General features: G+C 36.6%; 2 protein-coding genes across 2 annotated transcripts in view; both read right to left on the bottom strand.

The window, feature by feature from the left end:
• LOC125658021 (A disintegrin and metalloproteinase with thrombospondin motifs 1-like) overlaps positions 1 to 4,060 on the bottom strand; it is a 32,350-nt gene extending 28,290 nt beyond the window's left edge. Inside the window, exons 1-3 of the mRNA XM_048889052.2 lie at positions 3,913 to 4,060; positions 824 to 910; positions 566 to 669 (exon numbers count right to left, since the gene is read on the bottom strand). Coding sequence (XP_048745009.2) covers positions 566 to 669; positions 824 to 910; positions 3,913 to 4,005 — 284 coding nt within the window. The 5' untranslated portion in view covers positions 4,006 to 4,060. The remainder of the gene's footprint in view (positions 1 to 565; positions 670 to 823; positions 911 to 3,912) is intronic.
• A 14,463-nt stretch (positions 4,061 to 18,523) lies between these two features.
• LOC125660075 (A disintegrin and metalloproteinase with thrombospondin motifs 1-like) overlaps positions 18,524 to 23,379 on the bottom strand; it is a 57,674-nt gene continuing 52,818 nt past the window's right edge. The window contains exons 19-22 of the mRNA XM_056150783.1: positions 21,242 to 21,411; positions 20,419 to 20,482; positions 20,232 to 20,315; positions 18,524 to 18,946 (exon numbers count right to left, since the gene is read on the bottom strand). Coding sequence (XP_056006758.1) covers positions 18,792 to 18,946; positions 20,232 to 20,315; positions 20,419 to 20,482; positions 21,242 to 21,411 — 473 coding nt within the window. The 3' untranslated portion in view covers positions 18,524 to 18,791. The remainder of the gene's footprint in view (positions 18,947 to 20,231; positions 20,316 to 20,418; positions 20,483 to 21,241; positions 21,412 to 23,379) is intronic.

Below are 23,379 nucleotides of genomic sequence, written 5' to 3' on the forward strand. Positions count from 1 at the left end.
TGTCAATTCAGGTAAACAAACACACAACTATATGTCAATTCAGGTAAACAAACACACAACTATATGTCAATTCAGGTAAACAAACACACAACTATGTGTCAATTCAGGTAAACAAACAAACACACAACTATGTGTCAATTCAGGTAAACAAACACACAACTGTGTCAATTCAGGTAAACAAACAAACACACAACTATATGTCAATTCAGGTAAACAAACACACAACTATGTGTCAATTCAGGTAAACAAACACACAACTATGTGTCAATTCAGGTAAACAAACACACAACTATTTGTCAATTCAGGTAAACAAACACACAACTATATGTCAATTCAGGTAAACAAACACACAACTATATGTCAATTCAGGTAGGCAAACACACAGCTATATGTCAATTCAGGTAAACAAACACACAACTATATGTCAATTCAGGTAGGCAAACAGGGCTCTTATGATGTATCATCCTTTATAAATAGTTTTCTCAGCTTTCAACCAGTAGAAACAATGTATATCTTATTGTGAATCTGGTATTCATTAAGCCACACTTTTACCTGGTGTACCTACCCTGTGTGAAGAAAGATGAGATCATAAGCAACAGGGTTGTTTTTCATCCCAGCACAGAAAGTGCTCAACGACTGACCAATGACGGACGACATGTTGTAAAACAACTGAAAAAAATGTACATTATTTTTAAAGCAAACTTTCAGATATTTCTAGGCCTATGCATTACAATTTAAGGAATGCGAGTTTGTTTTAAAAGAAGTAATGGGAACATTTTGGGTGTATTGCTTGATTTTATAGAAGTACAGGAATTTAAGTTACCGGATTTTTATCCATAAAGCCGATATGTTTAATCTGAATTTTGACGTTGTAACCCAGTTCACTGGAGCGTGACCATTCCATTTGTACCTACAAAAATAACAACATAGTAAGCACATAGAGAGACAATCTGAAAAATGACAAGAGATGTTTGTAAAACACATATGCCCCCCCCCCCCCGGTGCAAAATTGAAAAGGGTTATACACACACATCATTTAATTGATAGTAGTATCATCAGTTCAAAATATTGAGCAGACAGTATCTTCCTATGTCAAGAGTGAATTGACCAGGTGACCTAAAAATCAATAAGGGTCATCTACTCCTTATGCTGTACCAATGTACCAAGTTTGGTGTCAATCAAGCAAATAGTTCTTAAAATATAGGAAACAATATATTACTATGTCCAGTTCAACAATTGACTTTTGACCTCAAAATCAATATGGGTAATCTTCTCCTGAAGTTGTACCAGTGTACTAAGTTTGATGTCTGTCAAGCAAAGGGTTCTCTAGATATTAAATGGTCAGTATATTCCTATGCCCAGTTTGACCCTTGACCACATGACCTCAAAATCAATAGGGGTTATCTACTCCTTAGGATGTACCAGTGTGCCAAGTTTGATGTCTTTCAAGCAAAGGGTTCTCAAGATATTGAGCGGACATTATATTCCTATATCCAGACTAGATTGACCCCTGACCTTTGGACCTGAAAAACAATAGGGGTCCTCTTTTACTCATAACCAACCTACATATGAAATATCATTATCATCAAGTGAATGGTTCTCAAGATATTGAGCGGACAACATGTGGTCTACCGACAGACCGACAGGTGCAAACCAATATGCCCCTCTTCTTTGAAGGGGGTGGGGGCATAAATATATTTATCACATGACATAAACATGTCTATTTTATTATAACAGTATTCTGGGAAAAGGCACCTTGTTATATCTACTTTTATTTTATTTTATTTATTTTTTTGCCGTATATATGTTTAGATTTTTCAAATTTACAGTTTGAACCGAAACTTTATTATTTGTGATTCTGAAGTTGACCTAAAGAATGTTTTCCCTATTTCATAGCCAGAATTTTGACTTTGAAGTCCTTGAAATGAAATAATGATATTTTGATAGGTTTCAAACCTAAGAACAATCTACAATAGGATGATTAAGAAACACACCTGCCTTGGGATCGAAATTCACAAAAAACCTACAACAAATTTGGAACCTGTTTTGACAACCTTTTTCATAATTATACTGTTAGTTTTTGAAGTTAGTGTAGCTCAGTAAGCTACATCACTGTATGCTGAGGTTAGTGTAGCTCAGTAAGCTACACCGCTGTCACTGTATGCCGAGGTTAGTGTAGCTCAGTAAGCTACACCACTGTCACTGTATGCCGAGGTTAGTGTAGCTCAGTAAGCTACACCACTGTCACTGTATGCCGGTGTTAGTATAGCTCAGTAAGCTACATCACTGTCACTGTATGCCGAGGTTAGTGTAGCTCAGTAAGCTACACCACTGTCACTGTATGCTGAGGTTAGTGTAGCTCTGTCAGCTACATCACTGTCACTGTATGCCGAGGTTAGTGTCGCTCAGTAAGCTACATCACTATCACTGTATGCTGAGGTAAGTGTAGCTCATTAAGCTACACCACTGTCACTGTATGCCGAGGTTAGTGTAGCTCAGTAAGCTACACCACTGTCACTGTATGCTGAGGTTAGTGTAGCTCAGTAAGCTACACCACTGTCACTGTATGCCGCTGTTCCTTTTCATGGTCCGATGGTTGTTTGTTTTAAGTCCCATCGAGAATGTTTTACTCATATTGAGACATCACCATTTGTAGGTGAAGTACCACAACTATAGAGCTATGCTGAACACAGTCTTAGCAGTGAGGGTTCTATAAGGTGCCAAACACCTGCCGCGACACGGGACCTCAGTTTTTAAGGTGATATAAGAGAGACCCGTGATTCTCACTTCTAAATGCCGAGCATTTGGTGAAGGAGCAATCTCTACTTATGTTTACGTCTTAGGTTTGATGCAGCCATGGCCCAACACCGGTCGCGGTAATTCAGTGGTAGAGTGTTTGCTTGCTAACAGGGAGGTTGTGAGTTCGACCCATTAAGCATAGGTTTAAATTTGTGGTACTACACCTATAACTGGTGACATTCCAAAATGAGTGAAAAATTCTCGACGGGACGTAAAATAGAAAATAACCAACCAACCACAAGTGGAGCTCGTACTAACGACCTCCCGCTTTACCACCGAGCTACCGAGACCGGTTCTCATGGTGGATTTCGTAGCTGGGTATAAATGTGTGTATTAGCGATGTTCTGTGCCAAAAATGTAGGATTAAAGTTTGTGTAAAAAAGTAAGCAAGTAGCCCCAAAGTCATTAAAACCGGATATTACCATTACAAAAATATGAAATACAGGTATCAATAGAAAATAACGATAGATGTATCGTATCGCATCATAGTGAGAGATTTATTTTAAGTTCCCTTCTATATCTACATGCTAAAGGTATAGCAATGTGTGAAAACATCTTACTGCATTTGCTTGGCCTAAAGTAATTAACCTAATACGAATAGTTTATGAATTTATGAACTTTTCGTAAAGAATAAAACCAAACATATTAGTTGTCTTTTTTGGTTAACCTGAATGGATGTGGGGATCCGGATGAGAATAGGTCCTTAGTACCCCTTGCTTGTCGTAAGAGGCGATTTAATGGGATGGTCCTTCGGATGAGACCGCAAAAACCGAGGGCCCTTGTCACAACATGGGTGGCACGATAAAGACCCCTCCCTGCTCAAACGCAGTAAACGTCGACCATTGGTCTAAATTTTACAGCCCTTCACCGGAAATGGTGATATATCCACATGAATGAAAAATTCTCGAGCGGGACTTTAAACAATATATAACCAACCACAACGATCATGCTTGAGAATTAACTGGGACCCGATTTTCATTCTTGAATGCATTGGCTTTTTGGCTAGAAGAAATCTATGTTTATGACCTTTGACGAACACGTATTTTGATTGTCCAGAACATGCAAGCTGAAGCAAAGAAGAAAATATTCACTGCATAAGTCAGAATATCATACCCCATTATATTTCAAGATCATCAATTCTACTCTCTTGACCACGTCTTTGGGTAGGAACCGTTCTGTGTATTTGCTGTCGGTGTACACCGCCATCTCGACCACTACATTTCTGGAGTGCGTGGAACGCCGTCTTCTGTGAACTTTTGTTTTACTCATGTGGTCATTTAATACAGGAAGATGGCCATCTTATAAATGAGAATCATTTGGAGTATATGTTTCATCTACATGCAAATGCATCACACGAAGACGTTGATTGATTGAGTATTGTTTAACGTCCTTCTCGAGAATAGTTCACTTTCCCCAGTAAAATGATATCCTCAAAGGAGGGGAATGTCGAGTAACTTTATTCTCCAATACTCATAAACTTATTAAAGGTTTTGTTTCCCTGCAGTTCGGGTGTTTGTATCATACTTTAGCAATATTTATGTACGCAGCGATAAGACACCTGTAACCATCGCGTGCATATGTACAGAAATACAAATGTATATCTTAATTCTCGCCGTAGAGTTCAGATGTAGGACAACTCAGAAATACATGTGTATCGATTTCGTTGAGGATAACATTTTACAGGGAGAAGTTGGTGCAGAGTTGTTTAAACACAAATTTTAATAAAAATCATTCCACATAAAAATATTTGGATAAAAATCATACCAGCTTTACATTTGTACAATTGTTCCCAACCCCAACCCCTCACAAACTAAAAACATGAGGTCATCTCTGTGTTCCGTTAATTTTAGAAGTGAATTTTTCCAAATACTATATTTAAAAAGTTAAGCAACAAGTAACACATGAACTGATGAACAAAATTGAAATAGCTTCATGCTGAGTAAGGTAGACACACATCATGTATCAATGGAGAAATGTCTGTAATGGCATAATTACCGTCCTGGTCGTCTGGAATTCCGTTTGACCTAGCTTTAGCAATTACAAGTGCCCTCTCGTCATCTGAGAAATTAAGGTGCTTGTTGTGGACTTTAGGAAGTTCTTTTATGTGGAAATCTCCCGCTTTTGTGCTGAATCGTCCTTCCTTAAATTGATTCAATATTTAATCATTACGAACTACGGTGGTTAGAGGACCTAAAATGTAGACACATGCGATTCTTTCCGAACAGTATGGCGTTTTATTGGATTAATTAAAAAGTAGTAACCGAGGAAATAAGTGAGAGGAAATTAGATTAATTGTGGAATCAGTCGCTAACACGGGGTCAAAGAAACCAAAGAATTCCAAAAACCACATCAATGAAATTCAGGAAAATATGAAATTTCGTACTATAAACCATCGCCTCTCAGTAGAAACTAAGAGATAGTCTGGCATTCCACTGTGTGTGAAAGAATATGTAGTACATGTATCTGTCACAAAACACAAATTACATTATGTATTAGAATGTAATATGTCTAGAGTTTGTAATATCATAATTCAAAAGTAATTAAAATTTACGCTGCAATGTCAAATCTAAGAAGAAAACCTTTGAATATTAATATGAAATTGTATGGAATTAATCCGCCTTTTTCATTGTATATATTCACAGCTTTTACAACAGAACTAAGCATGTAGAACTTCGTGTATATGTCTATTTTCATCGATCTTTGTTCCCCTGATTGTTTATATTTGATTTGTAAAATTGCCATTTGTTGTGTGTATCTTGGGTACCCATATGTCCATGGGGTAGATAACTTAGCCGACACTTGCTACAAACAACCATTTTCTAAAATACTAATTTATGTTTTTATAAGTATAAAATGAATACATTTACCATATGGCATGTGACTTATTCCCATGATTTCTAATTAAGTCCTGAACAGCGGGGGAAATTTGTATACAGTTGTTTACAACCAAACTAAGTCACAAAATATGCATGCTCCCATGTATCTATTTTTGTTAAGTGTTCTGAAGATTTATAACGGAATAGGCAGGGCAGTGACATGAAAATAAATTATTTGTCAATATTTTTTTTTATGTTTCATAAAATTGAAGCAATGGGGACCTTCATTACAAATACGTACATGTTTTTAAATTTCAGTAATTGAATATGGAAGAGTTACCCTCCTTGAATAGCAGTGAATGTTGATTAACTTTATCTCATAGTCCTCTATACTCTCTCTGAAATTAATTTGTTTGAAATTCACACAAACTACAGGAAGTGGATACCTTTTCAATTTTTCACCGTCTTTTAAGACATTGTTGTTTAGACAAAAATATAATAATAGATACGTAACAAGAGTAGAAACGCAAACAGTACAATACACGCCCCCCAGACAGTGAGATTCAACAAACGGTACAATACACGCCCCCCAGACAGTGAGATTCAACAAACGGTACAATACACGCCCCCCAGACAGTGAGATTCAACAAACGGTACAATACACGCCCCCCAGACAGTGAGATTCAACAAACGGTACAATACACGCCCCCCAGACAGTGAAATTCAACAAACGGTACAATACACGCCCCCCAGACAGTGAGATTCAACAAACGGTACAATACACGCCCCCCCAGACAGTGAAATTCAACAAACGGTACAATACACGCCCCCCAGACAGTGAAATTCAACAAACGGTACAATACACGCCCGTGGGACAGTGAAATTCAACAAACGGTACAATACACGCCCGTGGGACAGTGAAATTCAACAAACGGTACAATACACGCCCGTGGGACAGTGAAATTCAACAAACGGTACAATACACGCCCCCCAGACAGTGAAATTCAACAAACAGTACAATACACGCCCGTGGGACAGTGAAATTCAACAAACGGTACAATACACGCCCCCCAGACAGTGAAATTCAACAAACGGTACAATACACGCCCGTGGGACAGTGAAATTCAACAAACGGTACAATACACGCCCCCCAGACAGTGAAATTCAACAAACGGTACAATACACGCCCCCCAGACAGTGAGATTCAACAAACGGTACAATACACGCCCGTGGGACAGTGAGATTCAACAAACGGTACAATACACGCCCGTGGGACAGTGAAATTCAACAAACGGTACAATACACGCCCCCAGACAGTGAGATTCAACAAACGGTACAATACACGCCCGTGGGACAGTGAAATTCAACAAACGGTACAATACACGCCCGTGGGACAGTGAAATTCAACAAACGGTACAATACACGCCCGTGGGACAGTGAAATTCAACAAACGGTACAATACACGCCCGTGGGACAGTGAAATTCAACAAACGGTACAATACACGCCCCCCAGACAGTGAAATTCAACAAACGGTACAATACACGCCCCCCAGACAGTGAAATTCAACAAACGGTACAATACACGCCCCCCAGACAGTGAGATTCAACAAACGGTACAATACACGCCCCCCAGACAGTGAGATTCAACAAACGGTACAATGCACGCCCGTGGGACAGTGAAATTCAACAAACGGTACAATACACGCCCCCCAGACAGTGAGATTCAACAAACGGTACAATACACGCCCGTGGGACAGTGAAATTCAACAAACGGTACAATACACGCCCGTGGGACAGTGAAATTCAACAAACGGTACAATACGCGCCCCCCAGACAGTGAAATTCAACAAACGGTACAATACACGCCCCCCAGACAGTGATATTCAACAAACGGTACAATACACGCCCGTGGGACAGTGAAATTCAACAAACGGTACAATACACGCCCGTGGGACAGTGAAATTCAACAAACGGTACAATAAACGCCCGTGGGACAGTGAAATTCAACAAACGGTACAATACACGCCCGTGGGACAGTGAAATTCAACAAACGGTACAATACACGCCCGTGGGACAGTGAAATTCAACAAACGGTACAATACACGCCCGTGGGACAGCGAAATTCAACAAACGGTACAATATAGGCCCGTGGGACAGCGAAATTCAACAAACGGTACAATACACGCCCGTGGGACAGCGAAATTCAACAAACGGTACAATACACGCCCGTGGGACAGCGAAATTCAACAAACGGTACAATACACGCCCGTGGGACAGTGAAATTCAACAAACGGTACAATACACGCCCGTGGGACAGTGAAATTCAACAAACGGTACAATACACGCCCGTGGGACAGCGAAATTCAACAAACGGTACAATATAGGCCCGTGGGACAGCGAAATTCAACAAACGGTACAATACACGCCCGTGGGACAGCGAAATTCAACAAACGGTACAATACACGCCCGTGGGACAGCGAAATTCAACAAACGGTACAATACACGCCCGTGGGACAGCGAAATTCAACCTGTAAGCAAATTATGCACTCTGAATCGATATCACACATTCTGAATAGAAAAGCCATAAAGAAGGTCATGATGCACCAATTTATCTGACAGGTGAACTGATTATGTTTTCTCTGAAAAGGGAGGTTGCAATATCTGTATCCATGATGAAAAAACGTCCAGGAAACATTTTGAACTACCTTTTGTCCCAAATTAGGTCATGGTGCATCAATCAAGTTAAAATGTGACCTGATTATGCATGTATCTGAGAGGGAGGTTGTGATAAAATTTCAGGGCAATACCTGTATCCATAATGAAAAAACCTGGAAAACTATATCAACTACTTTTAGCCCTTAAGTAGTTCATGGTGCAGCAATCCAGCTAAAATGCAAACTGCAATTATATTCCGTTGAGAGGAAGCTTGTGACTAAATTTCAGGGCAGTGTACATGTATGTATCCGTAATGAAAAAGTTCGGAAAACCGAAAAACCGACGTTCAGACCAATCCAGCTGATATGCAAACTGAACTTGTATTCCTCCAAGAGGAGGATGACGATTGTTACACACACACACACAGATTCATATGATTTTATGAGGAAGAAAAACCATGTCTATGACTTTTCTAAAACACATTAAATAAAATATTTTACGGACCTTATACGGCATGGGATTTTGAAACAAAACTTAGTGGAACTACATCACAAAATTACGAAGTATATACCAAACCATCACAGTTTGAAAGAGACACGGTTCCGTCATGGGACGTCAGGTGTCCAGCCAGGAAACAGTCGGGTATAGTCCCGGTCCAGTCTTTCTCGTCTGCGCCATCACTCGTTACAATTCTGGCTTGGGGATGCAAAACGGGTTCCGGTTTAAATACTTTCATTCGGTAGTCCTCTCCAAACGCAGAAAGCTGTAATTCTGTTGGCGGGGAGCTTCGTGCATTCCGAGTTTTGAAACTGAATAAATATAGTTTTTCAAAATGATTAAAGTATGAAAGAAAAAAATTCCAATCAATGATAAAAAAGAAAAGACAACGCGTAAAAACATACTGGTATATCATTTAAATTTTTTGTTCTGGTACTTCACTTTTTTAAACACCAATCTAATGAAAATCAGATCTTTTCCACCGTTACACTGGAGAAGGCGGTTAAAGAAGATCTGATTTTAATTAGATTGTCTAAACACATAATTTGAGGAAGAAATGACTATTCTTTAAAATTCTCAAATATGCAAAAATACCTAGCTAGATTTGATATTCTGTACTATTTGCAGTGTATGTGTACATATTTATAACTCTTTTAGAAGAGTTATATACGCAGCTAATTTACTACATGTACATAGGCATATTTCACATAATTTTATACGCAGGTTATTTACTACCTTTACACATATTTGATAGAGTTCAGGAAATATGTTTCATATCAAAACTATGATAATGGCGTCGATATATCACTAACATATCAAAATTACCTAACCGAAAATGAAATACACATGTCATTTCACGTGAATTTTTATACCCCCTGCTCATTGACGTCACGATAAGTTGCTGTTGTTTACAAGATTGCTACACGTAGCCATGTCCCCCACCGCCGCAAAAAAAAGTTGAAGCACAAAAGTCCCATAACTCCTGTACTAAAATTTGTCGAATTAAAATGACAGTACAAAATTTGAACAAAATCCGTTGAGCAGTTTCGGAGAAGTTGCGTCCACAAAGTGTTTCTGTAGTGTAGCATGTACAAATTCAACAAAGTTCCATAACTCCTGTAAAATTTAGCGAATCAAAATGGCGGCATAACATGATCAACTACACATGGTGACTAACAATCCTACAAAATATGAACAAAATCCGCTGGGCGGTTTCTGAGGAGTTGAGTCCACAAAGTGAAGTGGGACGGACGAACACACGGACACCTGTATTTGTATGTCCCCTTCCGCGCTGCGGTGGGGGACAAAAATGGTGCTAAATATACACCCCCCCCCCATAATAAAACCCTCATCCAATTACACACAAAGTATTCTATATTCGGCTTTAGAATCATTAACATACCTTTCCATGTTCTTATTAACTTCTTGTAACGACGATACGTCAAAAGCTTCATAATCTTCTGTCGAGAGTGAAAGTTAATAATTACTTTTGTAGAAATAAAACTAAGTGAGAAATCAAATGAATGCAGATTGAAATTAAAAAAAGGAAAAATAACACATATCTGTGGAGTAGATTCATTGTAACCTCTGCTTTATGAGAACAGGTATAATATGATAAACATTTACTATAAATAACGCTTTTCTCTTCATTGTGGTTTCATATTAATCGTTATATATACATGTACCCCTTCCCTTTATGTTCACAAATTTTGTTATCACAATATGGAAACATATTTGTTGTAATGATTATTCATAAAATAGTATATACCTGCATTCACATGTTAATTAAAAATTCGGTTTAAATTATTAAAAGAATAATTCAATACCCCCTCCCAAAAAATAACCCTCGGAAATTATTGAGTTTTAGAATGTTTTGTATGCCCAGCTTCGGCTCATGCAAACTAGCCGATCCAGTAAATTAATTTAAAAGAGATGAGAAAAAATAGATGTTTTACTTGTACACAACCAGAATGAAAGTTTGATGTACATCTCCATGTTCGCTATTTCCCCACTTGACTGTTATTACGACTAGAACTCTGTGGTGGATACTTACCCGTACTTCTTTGGAATAGTGACCTTATAGTTGACTCCTCAAGCTTTTCGTTGCCATGGATCTGTTTAAACATGGAAAAGGTATTGAACACATGCCTACAAATGTACATGCAGCTTGATCTAATTCTATTGCTTTTACAAGGCACGCAATGCAGAGTTTGTGTGTATGTGATCCATTTATTTATAATTTAATTTAATATCTAACACGCAATTGCATTGGCTGAGCACACTGAAAAAAATAAGTTTATATTGTATAACATAGCTTGGTATGGGGACAAACTCTTTAACAACCCCAAAAAAAATTACATCGCAGTTAAGTTGTAGGCCTTCTATGAAATATAAAATCACCAGAGTGCGTAGACGGTACTTTCTATCAAAGCGACTCAAAAGTCGATCTTGCACTGTGAATTAAACATTGGGCCTACATATGTAGCCAACACACATAATTAAAATCAAGTTCAAGATTCGTTGCAAACTCCACCTTGCGTTTTCAAATTTGATCAAAATAGTACATGTTCCGATTATGCGAAGATCCAAGATGGCGGATTTCTCGGTCTACGCTCCGTCGGCATATCGCTAAGCGATTCTTTGAGCGGTTCAATTGATTCCTATTTATCAGTGTTTGTTTCCCATTTTCATAAACTAAGACTTGTACAGTGTAGTTTTGTCTTTCTATATTAAACTTTAAGGAATGATGCTAATTATAATTTTGACCTGTAACCTAACTTGGTGCAGTTTACGCTCTATAATCCGCGAAACGTATAATATGAAGCTGTAGACTGCACCGAGTTCGGTTATCGTCTAACATAGGTCCAAATTAGCTTCATTCCTTAAAGAGAAAGGACGTAAACGGAAAAGAACGGTTCAAATCATTAGAAATGTAGGACTTGGAATTTTGATCAAATACATGTCATAATATTTAGAGAATGGCATTTCAATTGTTGGTAATACATATATTATAAGAATTTGTTCTTTGTGGATTAATTTAGTTCTCAACCTACACATTTTAACTTAGTCGGGAGAGCACTTAGTCTAAGTTCCATTCCAGCCCGCGACAGACAAGAGGCGTAAAATTGATAGCAACTATTCCTTTATCAGCGTTCGGTGATAGAAGAGAAAGTTCTCTGGGTTCTTGAAGGTCTAGTTTAATGGTAGGTGCTGGCACGGCAAAGAGCTCTAACGGCTAAGTCGTCAAGAGGTTTGATGTGACGATTTGAACAGCAACGTCGGTGACGTCTCTATAATTATGAAGGAGCGGTTTATGAAAAGATGTGCAACTTTTAACAACCAGTCAGTTGAATTATAATTTCTGATAATAAATAGGCCCGAGAAATGAGTTTCTGTCTATGGAAGACACTTTCCCACATGAATAGGATAAAACAATGTATACATTCCTACCTCTATGCTGGAACAGTATGCAATAAGCATGAAAATTATTCCCAAAACAGACAACATGATCGTTATTCACAAAGGTTTACCAAACCAGTACTTATATCTAGCTGCCTACACACGCAGTCTTTGTGTGCAACTAATCTTATACCAAGCCAAACTGTCAGAATATATATACTTGTAGCATCAATTTATGGAAAGCCGCTGCTGTCTTTTAGTTTAAAATGTGATGCTCTAACGCGGTTCCAAAAGTATGCTGGTGTACAGCATCGCAGATTCTTAATAATAAAATTATTTCTTGTATTCATATTCTACTTTGATTTTCCAAGCTGAATAGACGTGCTATTTTATCTGTATTCATACGCGCATTGTTTACAACTGCGTCGCATTTAGGAGGATATACATGCAGTTGTCATTACAAGTTGTAGAGATACATTATCAAGGCAAAAGCATTTATATGAAGACTCTAGACCTTCATGGAAACAAGCTTCGGCGCTTAGACCGGAGCTTCACCAAATTAAGTCCTAACCTAAATTACATAGATATATCTGGAAACTTTAATGCGCAAATTTGGAATTATTCCCAAGGGAGAAGGTTCCACCCATATCCATTTTTCAGAGGTTCAATATATACTAGGGACTAACATTTAGGGAATAACTATTTGCAATTTACGACCGTTAATGCTGGTCTATAACGGTCACAAACTGAGTTTTACCGGCGACGTGTTCATGGTGCTGCTAAATAGGATGTTTGCGATCCTATTTGACATTTTCGTGTCGAATATTTTTGTTGCAAAATTGTGATTTACTATCTCAATGATAGAAAGTTTATAAACGTTTGTTATCAATAATTGTGTTAGAAGGACTATCCAGAGGATCTGAATGAAGCAAAATTACATTATTGTCTTCCTGTACCAAAATAATGCTATATATCTAATAGAACCGAAATCTTTATTTTGATAAAATCTTAATGTTAGTTTTAATTTTATCATTGACTATACTTTTAAGTTACACACAAAACTATATGTATCATAATAGCACATTTTACTAACAAAATATTTTTTCCCCAGATTTAGAGCTATTACATGTACATGTATTACTTTAACTGTCACAATTATAAATGATAAGATAGTTATTCCCATCATAATGAAAGGTGACGATAACGAACAGCGATCAATCTCATAACTCCTATAAGCGATACACAATACAACAGTTGTTTCTTCAACAAAAAATGAAAACGGAAATATTTATATCCAGCGATCAATCATTAAAAAAAAATGCTTTGTTAAACACCACTCTCATTCCACGCACAAGTACTCTGAAGTTGAAATAAAAAATGTGTTGGAGTTCCTCATTGACATTATCTTCGTAGGTTTTGGTGATCAGGTCTTCCAACAGTCTATTGGAATTCCCATGGGCACAAATTGTGCTCCTTTGTTAACTGACCTGGTTTTATATTCCTACGAAGCAGAATTCATTCAAAAACGTCCACATGAGAAGAAAAAATCTCTTGCTGTGGCCTTCAATTCGACATTTAGAAATATCAACGACGTTCTATCTATTAACAATAACAGATTTCATTCATATGTCGATTCGATATATCCCTGTGAACTCAAAATAAAAGACACAACAGAGTTGTCCACTTCTGCTTCATACTTAGATATTTTATTGAAAGTAGATACTAACGGCAAACTAACAACTCAACTTTATGACAAGCGGGATGATTTCAATTTCTCCATCGTCAACTTCCCATACCATGTAGCAATATTCCATTATCATATGCATATGGTGTTTATATCTCTCAACTGATTCGATACGGAAGACCTTGTTCCGCGTATGGTCAGTTTTTAAATTGAGGCAGGCTACTGACAAAGAAGTTAATGGTGCAGGGTTTTCAACAGTCTCGTTTAAAGTCAGCATTTCGCAAATTCTATGGTCGTTATAACGATTTACTTTGCCAGTAGAATCTTTCATTAGGTAAAATGCTGTCTGACGTGTTTCATACCGATTGTTAGGCATTCTTTGCACACTTATTTTGACTACAGATTACTCTGTTTACCTGATCAAGATATAGGGCTCACGGCGGGTGTGACCGGTCGACAGGGGATGCTTACTCCTCCTAGACACCTGATCCCAGCTCTGGTGTATCCAGGGGTCCGTGTTTGCCCAGCTCTCTATTTTGTATTGCTTATAGGAGTTATGAGATTGATTACTGTTCGTTATCTTCATCTTTCATTTGATAGCAGGGTGATGATATTCTGAATTTTTAAGTGATAAACCCCATGCAGAATTCACGTACTTTTAAAAGAACAAATTAAAAGATTTTGGTAGGCTTTATCGATGAGGGGGAAAATGCGAAGATTGCTTCATTATATTAAAACACTGTTACCGACCAAATATCTACGGAATATTGTCGAAGGAATTTTGGAAGTTTATTTTTAAACCAAGTGAATTAGTTTGCCTTCAATTTATCCTCCGAGCAGACATTATTTTTGTCCATTCTGTTTTCGTGTACCTTTTCTGAATCTAAATTTGTAATATTATTCACGAAGCTATCGCCACAGCTGTCATCATTTCATTATTTAATTTGTTTTATTTTTTGTGGAAATTGAGCATAAATATTCATGAAGTGATTTATATAATTGAATAAATGATAAATATTTAAAAGTTGAAATAAAATATAAATATTTATGGCATTAAGCAAATCAGTAGAACTAACATACATGTATTAACATTTATGAAGTCAATTTAATTAGAAATATGGTATACTGTTAAGGACAACAAAAAATACATGTACGGACAAGTCAAGGTATGTACTTTTGTTTGTTGTAAACACAAGTAAAAACCTTTTTCAGTTAGCAGCAAAATGATCACCTTTTAATTACGAAGGTCAAAATCGGGTTTCTTTGTAAAATGTTTTAGCGGTCTGTGAGATAAGAATTTACAAAAGCGGGTGGGTTCATTTTTAGATGATAAACGTAACTTGTAATAACGAGTTACATCTAATCATATCCATGTAACGAATCATCATCACGGTATAACGAGTTAGTTATCTCGTTATAATTTATCATATTCATCACCTATGAAGATTGCAGGTAGTAGGCACAGACAGTTATTATTAAAGTATCTCAATTTGAATAAATGCATAAATTTGAATTTCTTTTTAAACTGAACATGCTAGCTGATGTTACACACTAGCCTCCCCCTAGTCATCTCTCCACCGGAAAACTGGCTACATAACAATTAGCCCCGGGAACTTGGCTGTATAACAGGATTATTCCCACAGAAAGAGGACTATATAGTAAGATTTCCCCCTTACATAGCAAACCCCCACGGAAAATCTGCTACAATGTATATGGTAGCATGTCACCCGTAATTCTATTCCTGTTGACCGGTCCCGGTAGCTCAGATTATTGGATTGTTTATGGTTTTATGCCGTTTTGGCATTATTTCACCCATTCTACGGCGGGGTTAGCTCAGAAAGTGGTAGAGCGTTCTCTTTGTAACCAGGAGGTCGTACGTTCGAGCCCCGCCCATGCCATGGCAACGTTAAACCTAAGACGTAAATGTAAGTAGTGATTATTCCTTTGCCAAACGCTTGGCATGTAGGAGTAAGAATCACAGGTCTTTCGGATATTACCTTAAAACGGAGGTCACGTAAGCATCAATTTAATTGCACCAAAAGCATTTCATAATATGACTAAATATTTAGTCCAAAACATAAATGTTGGATATTAGAAACTTTTACAAGATTTCTGGAAAAAGCCGTTGGCAAAGGTGTAGTGCGAGTAGCGCATGGAACTCAGGGTAGAGAATGTGAAACGGCCCTGCATTACATGTATATAAGGAAGATTTGATGTAAATCTAAACTTTTCTGGCTCATTGATTCTTTAGAAGAAGATTTTTAAAGATTTTCCCTGTATATTCCCATTTTCAAGAACTTGAATTTTCACTACATGTATCTCGGGAAGCTTTCATGTAAATCTCAGCTTTTCTGTCTAGTGGTTCTGGAGAAGATTTTTAAAAAAATCTTATATATTTGTATGTAAAACTTTGATCCCGTATTGTGACCCCATCCTACCCCTGGGGGCCATGATTTTTACAAACTTGAAGCTGTACTATGTCAGGAAGCTTTCATGTAAATTTGTACTTTCCTGGCCGAGAGGTTCTTGAAAAGATTTTCAAAGTTTTTTCCCTATATACATGTATTTGCATGTAAATCTTTTATCCCCAATTGTGGCCCCATCCTATCCCCCGGGGTCATGGTTTTAACAATCTTGAATATGAATTTCAGCTCGTCTGGCCCAGTGGTTCTTGTGAAGATTTTTAAATGACCTCAACTTACTTTTGTAATTATCTCCCCTTTGAAGGGGACATGACCCTTCATTTGAACAAAATCTAATTCCTTTCACCCAAGGATGATTTGTGTCAAGTTTGGTTGAAATTGGCCTAGTGGTTCTGGAGAAGAAGATGGAAATGTGAAATGTTTACAACGACAACGGACAAATTTCGATCAGAAAAGCTCACTGGAGCCTTTGGCTCAGGTGAGCTAAAAAAAAAAGGGAAGGGAAACCCCTTCTATGGGGGCTGTTTTGCTACATATAAATGTAGTAACTTTTCACCCAAGGGGTAAATATGTTGAACCTATTTATGGGGAGAAATGCTGCTGGGGGGGGGGGGGGAGATATTATATAATTAATACAACAACGATCATGCCCGCATCAGCTTGGGTTTTTAAAACATGGGGGGAAAGATCATTTAAATAAATATATACGCTTCTTAAAATCAATTAAGATTATGATATGATATTAATCTCGTTTAAAGTCCAGCATTTCACCAATTCTATGATCGTTATAACGATCTAGTTTGCCAGTACAACCTGTCATTGGGTCAAATGCTGTATGACGTGGTTCATACCAATTGTTAAGCCGTTCTTGGCACACTGATTCTGACTACGGGTTACTCCTTTTAAGATATAGGGCCCACGGCAAATGTGACCGGTCGACAGGCGATGCTTACTACTCCTAGGCGCCTGATTCCACCACTGGTATATCCAGGGGTCCATGTTTGCTCAACTCTCTATTTTGTATTCCTTATAGGATTTATGAGATTGATTACTGTTAATTATCTTCACATTTTCTTTGGTGGAATTTATTACGTTGGTTTGACAAGTTCCCGAACTATGTGTTGACGAAGGGGAAAATGGTAAGATCAGAGACAACATTTTTGAAGTGTTTTGTCCTAATGCCTGTACCTTTAGTGGAGTCTGTAAATTATGTAACAATACTTTCTGTTATACAAAAGGGGGGTCTTATGTCTATATGTTGTAATTTCTATTCAGTTTTTACATGGCATATTGAAAATTCTGTGATTTGAACATTCATTTAAAAAATTAAAGTTAAAGCTACTCTTTACGATTTTGCGAAATTATGGGTCCACTGAATCAACAGACAAAAGTTTATTGTACGTTAGACTTTTTTGCCATCAAAATGTGACGATAAAACAAAGCATTGCCCCGATATTTGATCATAGACACGTGGTAGTGCCAAACTTGCCCCGATCGTCGGAATTGTGTTGAGGTGTTTGATAAAACTAGAAAGTGTACACTGGATATATTTGTTTCTATATATTCCTGAATTAATGGTTTCTTCCGTAACCATACATGTATGTTTATCTGCGAAATATATCCATAAATTGAAATATTATGCAAAAACGAACCTCGACCATCTATATTGCCGCTTCGGTAGGCTACACCCGTCACAGCATAGCCTGTACCCAACATATTGGAGTATACTCGATGAATACTTCCTCAAAATTGACCATGTCCACCACCGTGAAATTATCCCATAAATTAAAAAAAAAAGAAGTATAAATCCTTATCGCATTCACATCTTCAATATTAATACGAACACTATGTCAAATAAGAAGGGCCTAACTCGATAACTGGGATGAGTTAGACGGAGAAACTTGTACCCTTTATATAACATCAAGTTTCAAATAAAGGGGCAAAACTCCTGTAAGAAATGTATCAGAATTGGAACATGATCTATAGTGACAGAGAATGTACATTGCAAGGTTTAGCTGAATATATATGACAGAGTTGAAAATTCATGTAAAAACATAAAACCCTGAACAGGCGGACGTACAGATATCGCATTATCATGATACGTCCCATCGTAAGACAGACCTATAAAAAGTTCAAAGAATTGCCCTGAAATGCATAAACCTAATTCTTTTTTTATTATTTGAAATAAAGCTCGCTAATTGGACCCGTTTTTTTTGTGTAGGAATAATTCAGGTGTTTTAAAGCATTTATCTACACATTCTAGCTGGCTATTATTTATCATTTGACCATTTGGTAGTCTGATTCATCATGCTAATAAGTAATGTGTATATCATGTAAAGGTATGCCTTGATCTGAGTAAATATTATTATTTCATACTTAAGAATGGAGACATCATTTTGTAAATTATCCCGAATCTCCTTGTAGATACATCAATTAAAGTTCAAGAACGATAGTGCTCTGATCTTTCGTAAAAACAAAACCTTTCAAATCATAATTGAGAATCTGTTTTTATTACTGTTATGAATGTATCGTGCAGTTTATTCCTGTGTACCCTGACGCACATTTACAAAGACTTCCGGTCTGATGGTCATTGCACTGACATGCGCAGTTGGACTGATCTACCGTGGCGCCATTGTAGCAGAAGGTGTTACATCGACTGCTGCAAGTATTTCCTGGATGCAAGATAACAAAGCATTAAACTTCTTAATTTTTTTTAATTCACAATAATTAGAATTTATACTATTACCAAGTGTTCGATTGACAATTTATATTGCCCTCATAATGGGAGATTAAGGGGGATAGGTTATGGTCTGCCCGTCTATCTGTCCGCAATTTTTTTTTTAACCTTGCCCATAACTTTTGCATGGATGGTGATAGGGCTTACATATTTTACATGTATATTCCTTGTGACAAGACCTTTCTTGTGGTATCAACATTTTTGATTTTGTGACATTTATTGATGGAGTTTGACCTCATTTTGAAAACCTTTAACTAAATTTTGATTGGTTAGCGACAGAGCTTTCATATTTCTTCTTCTGCATTCCTTTTTGACAAGATCTTTTTTAAGTTAACACATTTTTCTCTCTCATAAACTAAACTTTGGAGTTTGACCTACCTTTGAAAGTTTGACTTTGGTCAGGGCTTGCATTTTCATTTGTTTATACCTTTTGACAAGACCATACTTTTAATACGAAAACTTTTGAACCAATGACCTTGAAGTTTAACATACATGTAGCTCATGTAGTATGTACTAATGAAAAACTTTAATATACATCATAACTTTTGAAGAATAGTGATAAAGCAATAATATTTCACATGGGTATCCCTTTTGATAAGACCTTTCTTATAAAACCAAACAATTTTCCTCATGAGTTTGACCTACTTTTGGAAACTTAATTCTTAGACACAACCTTCGAATGTTTAGTGATGAAACAGTAATCAATCTCATAACTCCTACAAGCAATACAAAATAGATAGTTGGGCAAACACGGACCCCTGGACACATCAGAGGTGGGATCAGGTGCCTAGGAGGAGTAAGCATCCCCTGTTGACCGGTCACACCCGCCGTGAGCCCTATATCCTATTCAGGTAAACGGAGTTATCCGTAGTCAAAATCAGTGTGCCAAGAACGGCTTAACAATCGGTATGATATGGCTTTTATATTTCACAAGTGTATCCCTTGTCACAAGACCTTTCTTTTTGTACCAGGATTACTTTGCTGCCACACGGGGGCATCCGTGTTTCACAAACACATCTTGTTCATTCTGAAGTAAAAGATTTACGAGGCGGAAGGTTAAAAAAATAATAAAATCACCTCCGTCATCAATGGATATTGAAAGTGCTAAAACACGAAACATATTCAATAAGCACTGCTATTGGAACCGTTCTCGCTTTGCAATTTTAATAAAATACATAATCTAAGAGATTATTTGTTTCATAAACGTAATTTCAACTCACCATAAAAGCCACTGGTACAATCACAGGCACATAATTTGGTATTAAATGTGCCTCCATTATTACAATGACCTTGACAACTCTTTCCTTCCAAGAAAAAAGTACAAGGTTTTAAACAGTCAAAACACTAAAGTTACCCGAACTTTAATCCACAATATAATTATGATGCCAAAAATAAGAGCCAACCTACCAGAATGTGGGAGAGAATAAGCATAGTGAATCCCGGTGTTGTTGAAATCTTTGTTCTGGAAAATCTGCAAACAAGGAGTGTTGATTTTACTTGCGTATCTACATGTAGCAGTTATGTTGATTTTACTTACGTATCTACATGTAGCAGTTGTGTTGATTTTACTTACGTATCTACATGTAGCAGTTATGTTGATTTTACTTACGTATCTACATGTAGCAGTTGTGTTGATTTTACTTACGTATCTACATGTAGCAGTTGTGTTGATTTTACTTACGTATCTACATGTAGCAGTTGTGTTGATTTTACTTACGTATCTACATGTAGCAGTTATGTTGATTTTACTTACGTATCTACATGTAGCAGTTATGTTGATTTTACTTACGTATCTACATGTAGCAGTTGTGTTGATTTTACTTACGTATCTACATGTAGCAGTTATGTTGATTTCACTTACGTATCTACATGTAGCAGTTATGTTGATTTTACTTACGTATCTACATGTAGCAGTTATGTTGATTTTACTTACGTATCTACATGTAGCAGTTGTGTTGATTTTACTTACGTATCTACATGTAGCAGTTGTGTTGATTTTACTTACGTATCTACATGTAGCAGTTGTGTTGATTTTACTTACGTATCTACATGTAGCAGTTGTGTTGATTTTACTTACGTATCTACATGTAGCAGTTATGTTGATTTTACTTACGTATCTACATGTAGCAGTTATGTTGATTTTACTTACGTATCTACATGTAGCAGTTGTGTTTCGTATCAGGAGGAAATCATTTATTTTTCACTTTAAAATGAAGTTGAAATCCGCTACCTTTATGATGGCTGGTTCAGTGAGTGGTCCTTTAGTGTGTAGATATTGGTCGTGGAAAAAATAGTACCAATAGGTGCCGGCGAAAGTGACAGGGTTTCTTGTGGCACTAAAAATCCAACTGCTTCCAATAAGGCTAGCCAAAACAACAGCACCATCTTTGGTGTACACCTCTAAAATAAAGGTAATGTCATGACCATCCAACGACCAGCACATATAATTTCGTTTACCGCCACATTTATCATCGGTTTAGGAAAATAACTCGTATATGATGTATGTTTTTCATTAGAGTATCGGATCAAAATCAGCTTTATGTGGTAGTCAATGTATTCGTCAGCGAAAAAGCACACCTCCTGTTGTATATTTCACACTATTTACATTTGCAATGTTTTTGTCTTTGATATCTTTACCAATTGTAATGATTGTCATTTCCTCATGAACGCGATGCAATTGTTAACAACGCGCGTATAAATCTTGATCTATTTTAAGGTAGGTAAATACTATTAGAAATTTCTGTCAATCAAAAAAAAAAAAAATTCATTTAAATAACTTTAACAACTCATAAACTAACTAAAAAACCCATATTAGTCATACCTTTGTGGGTTTATTTTTATACTATGTGCTACAGAGCACATATACCCCCAAATGCAAAAGCCAAATTTTAACACAAGGATGCATGATCTCATGTTTTATTAATTTATGTACCAAAGCACATCATATTAAGCTATGATATATCAAAACGAATAGATATTCATTTACTGAGAGAATTTTTAAAGATATTCAATTGAAAACATACACAATTGCTGTTTAATCTGCTCACATCCTTCAGAAAAAAATCACAGAATATCACAATTTTGAAAAATTCTCAAAATCTAAAATGTTTACATGCCAGTTTTTCTTTAAAAATATTTAGAATTATATCCAAGTTTAACAAAAAACCATATTTTACCATAGTTGACCAGAGATATTTTGCAAAATGCTCTCTTGAATACGAAAACCCCCCATTTTTTAATTTAAGTTTTATAATTATTCTTTGCACACTTTGGAAATAGTAAATTGTAACAGCAAATGCAGTCTTAAAATCAAGATTGAGAGAATATAACAATATATATATGTAAAACATACTGAAAATTTTGTCCTACCAAACAATTAGAACAGAGGAATGGGGGGGGGTTCCTCTTTCTCACAATTTTGTGTGCGTTATTTTTCTTTTCCTTTCTTTTTTGTTGTTGCTATCAATCATATCATACATAAAAATACATACATGCTATCTCATACTTATAGAAAAATATAAATATAGTGTAACATACAATTCATGTAGATTCTAGCAACTACAGCTAATGTACAAATAATTTTGTTTCTTGAAAGTACGTATAAAGAAGAGTTCAAATATTAAACAACTTTGCTGATGATTTTCTGAGACTTTATAATTCTGGGTTTGAATTCCACTGTGAGGGTCACGCCTATGTATGATTATTAACTTATTCAGGCTTAGATTGCAAGCTATGAGCCTTTAAGATATCAATGTAGATATTACATTGCTTTGTACCATTGGAGCTAGTGAGGACTTGACACTATAACAATTCATGGTAAATATATCTGAAGATTCACATTTGAATGCTAAATTTGACTCGTATAGTTCTCGTAAACTACAAACATCAAAGAAGTTATAACCGGAACTTTCTAGTCGGTGTTTAAAATTTAAAACCGGATACGTAAAAGCACGGCCTTTCCTTAACGACTGGGATTTCCGATAGAAATGAAAGTAGAACGTAAATATAAGAAATAGATATTATTTCTGATAGTACATGATGGTATGAACTTCAACGCTTTATGCTGTCATCCTTTTCATGAAGTATACCGGCATGTAGTGTCACAGTTCATACTCTCATGTATTATTAAAACTGAAATTTATTTCTTAGACGTAAATCAAATAAACATGGGAAAGAAAAACATTGCTTGTGTTATGTATATCATGATATGCCTGATCCCCCCCCCCCTCTAAACTGCCGTTTTAAAAATGTTGATGCTAATTTATGGAATTCTTGACAAGTATTGCTTGTGATTGTGTAGAGGTCTTGGATGGCCAATGTTTGTTCCTCTTACCAAATTTAATGCTTGTCTTGAATATCTTAATAAAA

This window comes from Ostrea edulis, chromosome 9, assembly GCF_947568905.1.
Source record: "Ostrea edulis chromosome 9, xbOstEdul1.1, whole genome shotgun sequence".
NCBI classification, from domain to species: domain Eukaryota; kingdom Metazoa; phylum Mollusca; class Bivalvia; order Ostreida; family Ostreidae; genus Ostrea; species Ostrea edulis.